An 11,881-nucleotide genomic window follows, 5' to 3' on the forward strand; every position below is an offset into this window, starting at 1 on the left:
ACCTAACCCAAACCCCCCCGGACCTAAAATCTCCGAACCCTCCTCACCGGCAACACCCGGGGTGGCCGCCATGCACGCCTCCGCCCGCTTGCTCCGCCGCCTCTCCTCTTCCTACTCCGCCCGCTCGCTCCGCCGCCTCCCTCTCCACCCATCACCCTCGCCGCCTCCACATCCATCTCGTCTGCCGCCCCTTCGAACCGTGACCCGCGCCCTCCTTCCCCACCTCGCTGCTCCCCGCTTCTCCACCATCTCTTGCGCATCCACACCCTCTCTCCGCCTAGGTGAATGCGGCGCTCTGGGAACCCCGGCGATACCGTTGGCGGAGAATTCCGAGGGGGAGGAGGAGGCGGAGTCTGTGGCGGCGCGGCATGACACCGACGCGTTCGCGGCGGTGGAGCTCGCGCTGGACTCGGTGGTGAAGGTGTTCACGGTGTCAAGTGGCCCTAACTACTTCCTGCCGTGGCAGAACAAGGCCCAGCGCGAGAGCATGGGCTCCGGTAAGCTGCCTATCTTTAGCAGTTTAGCCCCCTGGAGGCCGCGAGTGTGTTTGGATCCCCGCTACTGTGATAGGTGGCTAGCAGAGAATATAATTTTTGATTTAACAATAGGTAGAGTGTTAAGTTCCTGTGGGATCAGCTTAATTTGCTGATTCAATCGGAGAAAGAGAGTATCTCATATGCAAATTTGTAGTGTTATTTCTTACTGTGTATTTCTGGTAGTATGAACTAAGTAAATGCGGTAGAACGGGATAATGGGAAATTTTAGCTTTGATTTCCCACTATATTACTGGATTGGGTTGTGAACTATTCAAATATCCATGATGTGAGACAAAAATCTAAAACATAGAAAAATAACGACTTTAGATATTAACATAATGTGAAAGGTTGGTTATTTTTGGTCCCCTGTGATGTTGAAATGGAGTTCATTCTTTGGGTCATCTGCTAATTTCGCCTCCCTGTTGTAGGCTTTGTAATTTCTGGAAAAAGGATCGTCACAAATGCTCATGTGGTAGCTGATCATACTTTTGTTCTTGTGAGGAAGCATGGATCACCTGCAAAGTACAAGGCGGAAGTTCAGGCTATTGGCCATGAGTGTGATTTGGCTCTTCTTACAGTTGAGAGTGAGGAGTTTTGGGAGGGGATGAACAGCTTGGATCTTGGAGACATTCCATTTTTGCAGGAAGCTGTCGCCGTGGTTGGCTACCCTCAGGGTACGAGTTTGACACTGATATTGATTGTTACCGTACTTGATTGTTAGTTGTCAAGCTTGTTAGCCATATTACCTCATCTACAAGTATCCAACTAAGGTTTTGCATACGTCATACCATGACCATCCTGTTTGTGATGGCATAACTGGCACTGGCTAGCAGTGTTTTACTTTGAATGAGTGAATGAAAAATAATATTAATTATACACACAGAGTATGGTACAACTCCATAAAGCATAGTTTATACAAGATTGTGAATAAGTAAAACATACATAAATTTGGGATTTCTACACTTCTGCAATTATCATAATATTGTTACACTATTAGCTTGATAATCAATCACTAATCAATCACTCCTGCAACTTTGGTGTCGCAAATATGCTTCCTAATTTCTTATTACATCATACAAATCAACAAACTACATGACACTACAATGTTATTATAGAATTATAGTATCACCGTGTGTCCTTCTGTTGAACAATGCCATGCCAACCTATGCATGTATTTTGTCATTGTATATGTGATGGTTTCCATATGGATTGACAGTTTAGCATGAACGGTACACCATTAGCAAGGTTTGCAATCTTAAGGGCATCGATTGGTATACTAAGGTCACCACACTTTTCCCACACCATAAGTTAGGCTGAGTTACCCTAGGCCCTTCCCGTCACTGACTCAGCAAAGTGTGGCAAGATTACCTCAAGTGTGGCGCAAAATTTGATTGCCTGACCTTAGTCATGTATGGCAAAAAAACGTGGCAAATGTTGACAAGCTTAGCGTATGAACCAAACAGACCCCAAGTCTTATGACTAACCATTATTTAGCGTGCTGACTGTGTACTAGGCGAGATCTTAATACTGTTATGATGTTAAAATCTAAAACAAAGTAGGATGATAACTGTGATTTGTGCATGATCCTACAAATTCAATTGGTCCTAATAATTAATCATAAGTAATTACTTGCATATGTCTTTTTTAAATGTAATGTTACCCTTTGTCATTAAAAAAATAGATGTTTGATTTATACTCTATTTAAAATGAAGGCTCTTAATGTACAACTAAAATATGTATAGCTGTTGAAATACCTGATAGATTTTAGAAAATATACCTTTGTTTAAGAATCAGGTAGGGTCTTAGATTCTACTAGGTGATCCCAGGTTGCAATGTTGTTGGGAAATCTCTGATTTGATAAGTTTCTGCTGTTTCAGAAAGGTCACCTACTACTACTATTTTTTATTCAGCTCGGCTCGGCTTTGATGCTGTATTGCTGATCGTCTATTTAGACACCTAAAGCCATGTAAGAATGTAGACAACTAAATTATTCTGTACCTCTATGGCGCAGGTGGAGACAATATCTCTGTCACCAAGGGGGTTGTTTCTAGAGTGGAACCAACACAGTATGCCCATGGTGCGACTCAGCTCATGGCTATACAAATAGATGCAGCTATTAATCCAGGCAATAGTGGAGGGCCTGCAATCATGGGTGATAAAGTGGCTGGAGTTGCTTTCCAAAATCTGTCAGGAGCAGAAAACATTGGGTGAATACTCCATTATTTAGGTCTTGCGCCAATTGAACCTTTGTTTTACCTGGAATTTTGTGCGTAACCCTTTTCTTTGCAGGTATATTATACCTGTACCTGTAATTAAGCGTTTTATTTCTGGTGTGGAAGAGAGTGGCAAATATTCTGGGTTTTGTTCTCTTGGGATATCTTGCCAGGCCACTGAGAACATCCAAATAAGAGAGTGCTTTGGTATGCGGCCTGAAATGACTGGAGTGTTAGTCAGTAGAATAAATCCTCTGTCTGATGCTTACGAAATTTTGAGGAAAGACGATATCCTTCTCGAGTTTGATGGCGTGCCTATTGCGAATGATGGGACAGGTGAGCTTAAAACTTCCCAATATGCATTGGCAGCCATTCTGTGTCGCAAATTTTGATTTCTTATATGTTTTCTGTTTATCATGTTATTTTAAGACCATCATTTGGCATACTCTGCTGCACGTTTTTGCATTGCTGATCGATGAATCTATTCATGCGCTACTCCGAAATATGAAGCATCCGGGCATTTCAGCGTCAACAACTGATGATCATGATCTCTTTTAATACTTGCAGTTCCATTTCGAAATAGAGAGAGAATCACCTTTGATCATCTTGTGTCCATGAAGAAGCCTGAAGAAACAGCCGTTATCAAAGTACTAAGAGATGGCAAAGAGCATGAATTGAATGTGACACTTAGACCTGTAAGGCTTTGCAATCTTGTACATTTTATTCGAGCTTCTTATTAACCAGGTTGCATTTTATTTGAGAGGTTGGTACTAAATATAAGAATGATGGGATGTTGTTCTCCCTGTGTAGTGTTTGTTAGTACTCCCTCCGTTCCAAAATAGATGACTCAACTTTGTACTAATTTTAGTACAAAGTTAGTACAAAGTTGGGTCATCTATTTTTGAACGGAGGGAGTAGTACTTAGTTTCCTCAGAGTCAAACATGGCCACCTTGGCTGAACTGAACCGAACCCTAATACATACCCACGAAAGTAACATCCATCTCAATACTTATCACCTATTTTAGAACTCATCCCACAACTATGAAGTCTGTAACACATCGGATTCACTACGTTAGCCCAGTGGGTTCAGCCTGTCTACCTTTTCTACAGCTAGTTGGATAGGACTGGATATGGTCAGATTTATGGACAGCCCCGCTCATCTCTTATGCAGGTTAAACAGTAATCCGCAAAAGTGGGTCCGTTGGTTTTGTACACACTAACCCCCTGGCTTAGGCTTTACATCTATCATTTCCGTTGGTTCCTGTCACCTTTTTTGCCCTCGTGCTTCTCCTTTTCAGTTTTCACATGTACAGTGAAGTGATCTTATACATGTGATTCTTCTTGTGCAGTTGCAACCTTTGGTTCCTGTACATCAATTTGATAAACTGCCCAGCTACTACATCTTTGCTGGTTTTGTTTTTATCCCGCTGACCCAGCCTTATCTCCATGAATTTGGGGAGGACTGGTACAACACTTCGCCACGTCGATTGTGTGAACGGGCACTGAGAGAACTTCCGAAGAAGGCTGGCCAACAGTTAGTAATATTATCTCAGGTACTACTGCACTAATTCAATCTCCTCATGCCTTAGTTTTCAGTTCATGATCTTGTTAGGAAACCTCTTACATTCACTTACCGTGTATTTTTTGCATAATTATTTTTTTACTGATCAATCTTTTTTTTTGAGGTGTTTTACTGATCAATCTGCGTTGCAGGTCCTAATGGATGATATTAATGTTGGTTATGAAAGGCTGGCTGAACTCCAGGTCTTCTTCGATAAGAAAATCCTATTATTACACATCACATCCTTAGTGACCTTGTAGTTTTCTCAGCTGACCAGGCTTCATGATATGATCAGGTAAAGAAGGTGAATGGTGTTGAGGTTGAGAATTTGAAGCATTTGTGCAGTATCGTGGAGAACTGCACTGAAGAAAACTTGAGAATTGATTTGGACGATGAGCGGGTGATCGTCCTGAAATTTCAGAACGCGAGGCTTGCCACGTCTCGGATCCTCAAGCGGCACAGGATTCCATCAGCCATGTCAAACGACCTTGTCGATGAACAAGCGAGCAAAGGTGAGACTGAGGCATCATGCACAAACTGACACATTTTCATAGACGTAGCTACACAGTTTCTGCGGAAGCACCGATGTTAGCTCGGTTGTCTTTCCAGAGACAGATGAGGTAGGCCAAGGACTGCTGGAGTCAGCGATGAGCCCATGGGTTGCAGCAGGCTCCAGTTTTGCTGATTCAGTTTTGACAGAAGGTAGAGGTCTTCAGCAAATAAGAAGAACCCAAGTTCTTCAGCCCGAGTTGTAACATCATTCTTTGCTCCCCTCCCAACGATTTATCATTCTTTCTTTCGCCACTGTACGGGTTTTGGCACCCTTATGTTAAATTCGGATTATGTATCATCACCAAAGCAGAACATAGGAGATACAAATTTCAAGAACCAAGACACTTCGTTCCAAACCGTACAAGTTCTGCTGACATGTTAATTCTTTGGATGCTGCGGATGAATTTATAGAAAAAAAAATAGCAGAGAAGTAGAAACCCAAGTGTTGTTTCCGGCTGCCGTGTAATGCTTCAATTGTTTTTTTAGGGGGGCTGCCGTGTAATGCTTCAATTGTTCTTTTAGGGGGATTTGTTCCATTTTCGTAATGTGTTACAGCTAACGATATCCGCCTTGTATGACCAAATTGTTTAGGGGGAGTATAGGGGTTCACAGTTTCGAAGGCCGAATTTCGAATCTCTGCTCTTCCACTGCAGCTTGGTGTTTTTATTTGGTCATCCAAGGGACACTAAGTCACACCTGACTGACAATTCCATTTGCAAGGATGGACATCTTCAGGATCTCTGATATAAATGATTTTTTTTCTTGCCATTTTTGTGATTGACAAAAATAATTACAGTTGATCTTCCCTGATAACATTCGATATGTAGCTAAAATCACGACAAGAATTATGGAACATAAGGGGTACATGGGTTCTTTTTCAAACATCTGAAATGCTCAAAATACAAATGAATTCTTTGAAACCAAGTCAAGTTTTCCCCACCCAGCAAAACCAGGTAAGGGGTAATTGGTAAACAGCTACTCCCTCCGTTTCATAATGTAAGACGTTTTTTTTTAACAGTAGGACCGGCCGCCCCATCACGGTTCACTTCAGTTCCGTTCACCCAGTCCCAGTGCACCCAAGCAAATATCTCCCCAACCCCAAGCATACAAGCCGGAGCAGATTAGGCATCCAGACCGCGGTAAGAATCATCACCGCCGCGCACCCCGTACCAAGTTCTCGTGGCACCACCTCTGAATCTCACACCCCCGGAAGAGTAGAAGCAGACCAGAAGAGAAGAGGCGCGCGCGCGCAGGAGGCTCTGAATGGCGCTTCGCTGCTCCCTGCCCGCGACCTGTTCGACGTTTTGCCTCACACGAGCAGAGCACCCTAGTTCGCGTGCTCCCCCCGCGCGCCTCGTCGTCAGCTTCGGCTCTTGCCCGGGACCCAGGCCGAGCCTGGGACCCGTGCTTGCCGCGCGCCCCTGGGCACTGCGTGCGAGCGACCCCAAGGCCGGCCGGCTGGTGATCGGCGGCGGGCCGCGCAACGCCGACGCCGACTCCGACTCTGAAGACGAGGACGAAGGCCCCGTGCGGATGACGGACCAGGAGCGAAGGACGCTGCGGAGGAAGATACGGGAGATGATGGACCGGATGCCGGAGACGCAGGAGCTGACTGACCCGGAGGAGAAGAAGGCCAAGATGAGGGAGCTGCTGACCAAATACCAGCTGGTTGTCGAGGAGGAGGACCCGGAGTGGCCCGAGGACGCCCAGGACGGCATGGGCTTCGGCCTCGACCAGTTCTTCGACAAGATCACCATCAAGCCTGAGAAGAGGGATGACGCCGACGACGATGATGCTATGGATGACGGCAAGAAGGAGGTGGTCTGGGAAGATGACAACTACATCAAGCCTGTCAGGGATGTCAAGACAAAGGATTGGGACGACACCGTGTTCACGGACTTCGGCCCGTTGATTGTGCTCGTGCATAACCGGTACAAGAGGTATGGTTCCGTAGTTCTTGCAAAATGGTTGGTGCCATTTCATGTTTCAAGTATCCTTTTCATATATGCTACTCCTACATCTGAGTGGTTCTCCCAAGTCTTGCAAAATGGTCGGTTACATTTCATGTTTCAAGTATCCTTTTGGCCATATAGTAGCTTTATGAAACTTACAGGACGTGATGTATTACTTTGGTAAATCACCACAAATGTTCCTTGTGCAGACCTCAGGACAATGAGATGGCAAGAACTGAGCTCGTAAAGGCAATCGAGACGTTTTGGGAACACGATATGCCTTCACCAAGGGTACTACATACTTGTTCATGACTTTCTTCTGTAAATATAAATTCGGCGCTTCAGAGAGTCACATTCTGAACTTCCAACCGTTGTTGTTCACCCGCAGTGTGTTGCGGTCGACGCCTGCGCGGAGCCAGACCTCGTGGCAGCTCTGAAGGTGTCCGGTTTCCCTGAGTTGCTCTTCACCAATGCAGGGAAGATACTGCACCGAGAGAAAGGTATGCCTTGTCCGTTATTTACACGAATTCTCCTTCAAGACAGCTCTCATTCGATCATCAGGTTTGCTGATCCAAGATTCACTTGTACTAATAGCTGTCCGGTCGGCCGAGGTGTTGGCGAGGATGATAGCCTTCTTCTACTACAAGGCGGCGAGACCACCTTGCTTGAGCGAATCAGACGGCCAGGGGCAAGAGAAGGTCCCTCTGATGTCGTGATAGGAAGGATGGTTCGTGCTCGTACTAGTAGTATTTTGCATCAGTGTAACTTTGCAGTTTACATAGTACATCAAGAGTAGAGTTACTGCTACAAGGAATCCGAATTCTCGCCTGTGGCAATGCCTAACAGTTTGTGTATGATTCTATTCCTCATGCTGAATACACATGTGGCCACGTCCATCCTTATGCTCAGCATGTAAGTGAGCTGCCGGCAAAATTGATTATACTCTCTACTAAGATTTAGCAATGTTCTTCCGCTCCGTTCCGGCGCAAGTTTCTTCTAGAGCACATCCCAAACATGCAAGCCAATTTCAGAAAAAAAAAGGGTGCAACCATTTCAATTTGGCTGGCCGGGCCGGGTTCTCTTCAGGCCCAGAATGAAATATGGACCGCCGCACGAGCCCAAGAGCCCGAAGAAAATTCCTCGCGAGAAGAGTAGTAACTCTATGAAATTTCTCAAAGAGAAAAAATCACTGTATGTCACTAAACTTGAGCCGGTTGACAGTTTGGTACCACTACTTCAAGATACCCTAACTACGGTCCACGTACTTGCTCACACGGTTCACTTTGGTCTATATGTACGTTTTCGTGTACGTATTTGCTGACTTGGCCGAGTCAGCGGCCGCCAGCTCGCTTTAACCGCCACCTGGTCCGGCGGGGGGGGGGGGGGGGGGGGGGGAGGGGTTGCAAAAACGGCATGACCTGGTCGGCCGCTCGCTCTCCTCTTCCTCTCCTCCCAACCCTAGCCCAACTCCCGTCCCCGCTGCTGCAGCCATTGCCGACGTCTACGCCCTCCGCCGCCGCAACCATTGCCGACGCCCTCCTCCGCCGCCTCCGTCCCCGCCGTCATGTCGTCTTCCAGCTCCGTCCGCATTGCATTGCGTGGCCGCTCCGTTGCTGTACCATTGATCGGGTGCCCTGATTGCTGCGAGCAGGTGAGGTTCTACCGGTCTAGCACCGATGAGCACGATGGATGGATCTTCTACAAGTGCGTCAACCACACTGTAAGTGTCAGTTCCTAGCTTGAGCCTGATTCATGTCGTGTCAATTCTTAGCAGTAGTAGTATTGAAGCAGAGCACTGATTAAATTATGCACATTAGTTGGTTAACTAGTTATTGTTGTGATTAATACAGTAGTTTAGACTGACCTTGGTTGCAAAATTACTGACAGAATTAGTTGGTTAACTAGTTTGCCATTGATTCATGCACTCTGAACATTACCGTCACTCTGTAGGTGAATAAAGATGTAATTTTTTTCTCAGGTCACTTGTGATTTCTGGCGCTGGGAGCTTGAATATGTGGAGCATCTGGTTGAAATAAGGCATCTGGTTGGTGATGCTGATGTAGATGCAATTGGTGCAGCTGAGGACAGGAGGGAAGAGCTTGAGAGGCAGAGGACTGAATCAATGGCAGACATAAGCACAACTGGAAGGGGCATGGCTGGAAGAGGCACTGTAGGCAGAGCTAATTATGCCAGCTCTAGTGAGAATAAGTATGCTACCAAGCAGCAAATTGGCATGCTGTTAGGATTAGGCAGAGAGATTTTGCTGCTGCTAAAGCTGAAGGAAATATGCCCTAGAAGCAATAATAAAGTTATTATTTATTTCCTTATTTCATGATAAATGTTTATTATTCATGCTAGAATTGTATTAACCGGAAACTTAGTACATGTGTGAATACATAGGCAAACATAATGTCACTAGTATGCCTCTACTTGACTAGCTCGTTGAATCAAAGATGGTTAAGTTTCCTAGCCATAGACATGAGTTGTCATTTGATTAATGAGATCACATCATTAGAGAATGATGTGACTGACTTGACCCATTCCGTTAGCTTAGCACTTGATCGTTTAGTATGTTGCTATTGCTTTCTTCATGACTTATACATGTTCCTATGACTATGAGATTATGCAACTCCCGTTTACCGGAGGAACACTTTGTGTGCTACCAAACGTCACAACGTAACTAGGTGATTATAAAGGTGCTCTACAGGTGTCTCCGAGGTACTTGTTGAGTTGGCGTATTTCAAGATTAGGATTTGTCACTTCGATTGTTGGAGAGGTATTTCTGGGCCCTCTCGGTAATGCACATCACTATAAGCCTTGCAAGCAATGTGAATGATGAGTTAGTTGCGGGATGATGTATTACATAACGACTAAAGAGACTTGCCGGTGACGAGATTGAACTAGGTATTGAGATATCGACGATCGAATCTCGGGCAAGTAACATACCGATGACAAAGGGAACAACGTATGTTGTTATGCGGTTTGCACGATAAAGATCTTCATAGAATATGTGGGAGCCAATATGAGCATCCAGGTTCCGCTATTGGTTATTGACCGGAGACGTGTCTTGGTCATGTCTACATAGTTCTCGAACCCGTAGGGTCCGCACGCTTAATGTTCGGTGACGATTTATATTATGAGTTATGTGTTTTGATGTACCGAAGGTAGTTCTGTGTCCCGGATGAAACCGGGGACATGACGAGGAGTCTCGAAATGGTCAAGACGTAAAGATCGATATATTGGACGACTATATTCGGACATCGGAAAGGTTCCGAGTGATTCGGGTATTTATCGAAGTGCCGGGGGGTTATCGGAACCCCGAGGGGGACTATTGGGCCTACATGGGCCATAGGGAAGAGGGGAGGCAGCCCACAAGGGGTAGTTGCGCCCCCTCCCTGTAGGGGGTCCGAATTGGACTAGGGAGGGGGCGCCCCCCCTTTCCTTCTCCTTTCCCTCTCCTTCCTTTCCCCTTCCTCCTCCTAGTTGGACTAGGAAAGGGGGGAGTCCTACTCCTACTAGGAGGAGGACTCCTTTCCCTCCTTGGTGCGCCCCAAGGCTGGCCAGCCTCCACCCTTGCTCCTTTATATACAGGGGCAGGGGGCACCCCAAGACACAACAATTGATCATTGATCTCTTAGCCGTGTGCGGTGCCCCCCTCCACCATATTCCACCTCTGTCGGGGGGATGAACCCCGGGCAGGCAACGGAACCCGAATCCTCTTCAAAAATAGTGGGGCCCGCATCGCCCCTCAAACCAGCACGTGCCCGGCCGGGTCGCTCGACCCGACAAGGCCCGCAGCCCGGCCAAACTCTCCGACCTGGCAAGATACGTCGACCCGGCCTCAGCAACTGGCGCAAGGCAGCCAAACCTGGCACGACCAAGGCTTCCCCAACAAGCCGACCCCACCCGTGGCGTGCGCCGCAATCCAGCCACGGGTCAAGCTCCCGTCCCATCCAGGCTGTACGGTGGGACGAGACCTCAATCACTGATGATGAAGACAATAGTGTTTCCACCCATGCCTATGGTCAGCCGGAGCGTGGCAACAATGCCCCTTACCTACCCGCTGACCGGGGTTAGCGTGGCAACAGTGCTCCCGCCCTCACCGCTGACGACAACAAGCGGCAACCTGACGGAGAGCACTGTACACGACTCGACTCGGCCACGCCCTAACGATCGACAAGACGACGCACAGTCCCCCTAGGCACGCGGGGCCCGCACCTAGGGGAACCCGGCAAATCACAAGCCCTCAAGCGGGACCCAGCCCGGGATCCCGGACACCGACAATACAGACCCACCGACTCGGCATATTATCATTGTAACCCTGGGTGGGTTGATCTATAAACCCCCCAGGAACCCATGCAAAGAGGGAGAGGGAAGTGTGTGAGATATACGAGAGGAAACGAGCAAGCATAGGACTAGCCACCAAACCGCAACACCGGAGAGAAGGAGCAGCCCAAGCCTTGGCCAGCTTCCTTCCTCCTCATACAGCTCCAGGAGAAACATTGTACTATCGATCATCCAACTACACTCGGCAGGACTAGGGGTATTATCTCTCCGGAGAGCCGCAAACCTGGGTATGTCCGGTGTCCCACGCCTGCTCATGCCAACCTCGCCTATGGAGCCCACCAGCGCCCTCAAGCCTCCTCCTCTCTTTAGCCATCCCTTGGCATTTGCCGTGTGCCCACCACAACAGTTGGCGCCCACCTTGGGGCAGCTCAAGGAGCTGGCTGGGAGCATGCTTCAGACGGGGCCCTTCTCCTACACCGACGAGTCCGTCGCGCTGGCGGACAACGTCGTCGGCGTGCTGGCCGCCTCCTTCGCCGCGCTGCGCATCTCTGATGCGTTCGCGGCCGACGAGTACCCCAGCGAGGTGCTCAGCTACTCCGACTCTCCGCTTTCCCTCGGTGGTGGCATTGCCGCCGGGGCGATGGATGTCCATGTGGAGGTTTATGTCACCGGCGACGGCGCCTCCTCCTCGTCGACCAAGACGAGGAAGGCCGCGGAAGCCAGGGCCGCTGCGGTACGGACCGAGTCATCTGATCCACTGTGCGCCGTGATGCAGAGCC

The 11,881-nt window shown here is 47.8% G+C and overlaps 2 protein-coding genes across 2 annotated transcripts; both read left to right on the top strand.

Moving 5' to 3' along the window:
- LOC123133342 (protease Do-like 10, mitochondrial) lies at window positions 1–5,408 on the top strand. Its single transcript, XM_044552836.1, has 9 exons — window positions 1–497; window positions 965–1,210; window positions 2,548–2,743; window positions 2,826–3,085; window positions 3,317–3,444; window positions 4,100–4,303; window positions 4,464–4,514; window positions 4,607–4,823; window positions 4,921–5,408. Exons 1-9 carry the CDS (start codon window positions 71–73, stop codon window positions 5,064–5,066), a joined length of 1,875 nt encoding a protein of 624 aa, XP_044408771.1. The 5' UTR covers window positions 1–70; the 3' UTR covers window positions 5,067–5,408.
- Window positions 5,409–5,899: 491 nt separating this feature from the next.
- Window positions 5,900–7,748, top strand: LOC123133352 (thioredoxin-like fold domain-containing protein MRL7L homolog, chloroplastic). The gene is made up of 4 exons (XM_044552848.1): window positions 5,900–6,803; window positions 7,025–7,106; window positions 7,204–7,315; window positions 7,410–7,748. The coding sequence occupies exons 1-4, from the start codon at window positions 6,127–6,129 to the stop codon at window positions 7,529–7,531; spliced, it is 993 nt and encodes a 330-aa protein (XP_044408783.1). The 5' UTR covers window positions 5,900–6,126; the 3' UTR covers window positions 7,532–7,748.
- The last annotated feature ends 4,133 nt before the right edge of the window (window positions 7,749–11,881 follow it).

The sequence above is a fragment of the Triticum aestivum genome, chromosome 1B, assembly GCF_018294505.1.
Source record: "Triticum aestivum cultivar Chinese Spring chromosome 1B, IWGSC CS RefSeq v2.1, whole genome shotgun sequence".
In the NCBI taxonomy this organism is placed as follows: Eukaryota; Viridiplantae; Streptophyta; class Magnoliopsida; order Poales; family Poaceae; genus Triticum; species Triticum aestivum.

What these genes read in the sequence shown, in the direction of transcription:
- LOC123133342 (XM_044552836.1), top strand. Translation starts at nt 71, where the DNA reads ATGCACGCCTCCGCCCGCTTGCTCCGCCGCCTCTCCTCTTCCTACTCC. An exon ending in TCAGGAGCAGAAAACATTGG is followed by an intron (nt 2,744 to 2,825) that starts GTGAATACTCCA and finishes TTTTCTTTGCAG; the next exon opens with GTATATTATACCTGTACCTG. An exon ending in TGAATGTGACACTTAGACCT is followed by an intron (nt 3,445 to 4,099) that starts GTAAGGCTTTGC and finishes CTTCTTGTGCAG; the next exon opens with TTGCAACCTTTGGTTCCTGT.
- LOC123133352 (XM_044552848.1), top strand. Translation starts at nt 6,127, where the DNA reads ATGGCGCTTCGCTGCTCCCTGCCCGCGACCTGTTCGACGTTTTGCCTC. An exon ending in GTGCATAACCGGTACAAGAG is followed by an intron (nt 6,804 to 7,024) that starts GTATGGTTCCGT and finishes TTCCTTGTGCAG; the next exon opens with ACCTCAGGACAATGAGATGG. An exon ending in GATACTGCACCGAGAGAAAG is followed by an intron (nt 7,316 to 7,409) that starts GTATGCCTTGTC and finishes TTGTACTAATAG; the next exon opens with CTGTCCGGTCGGCCGAGGTG.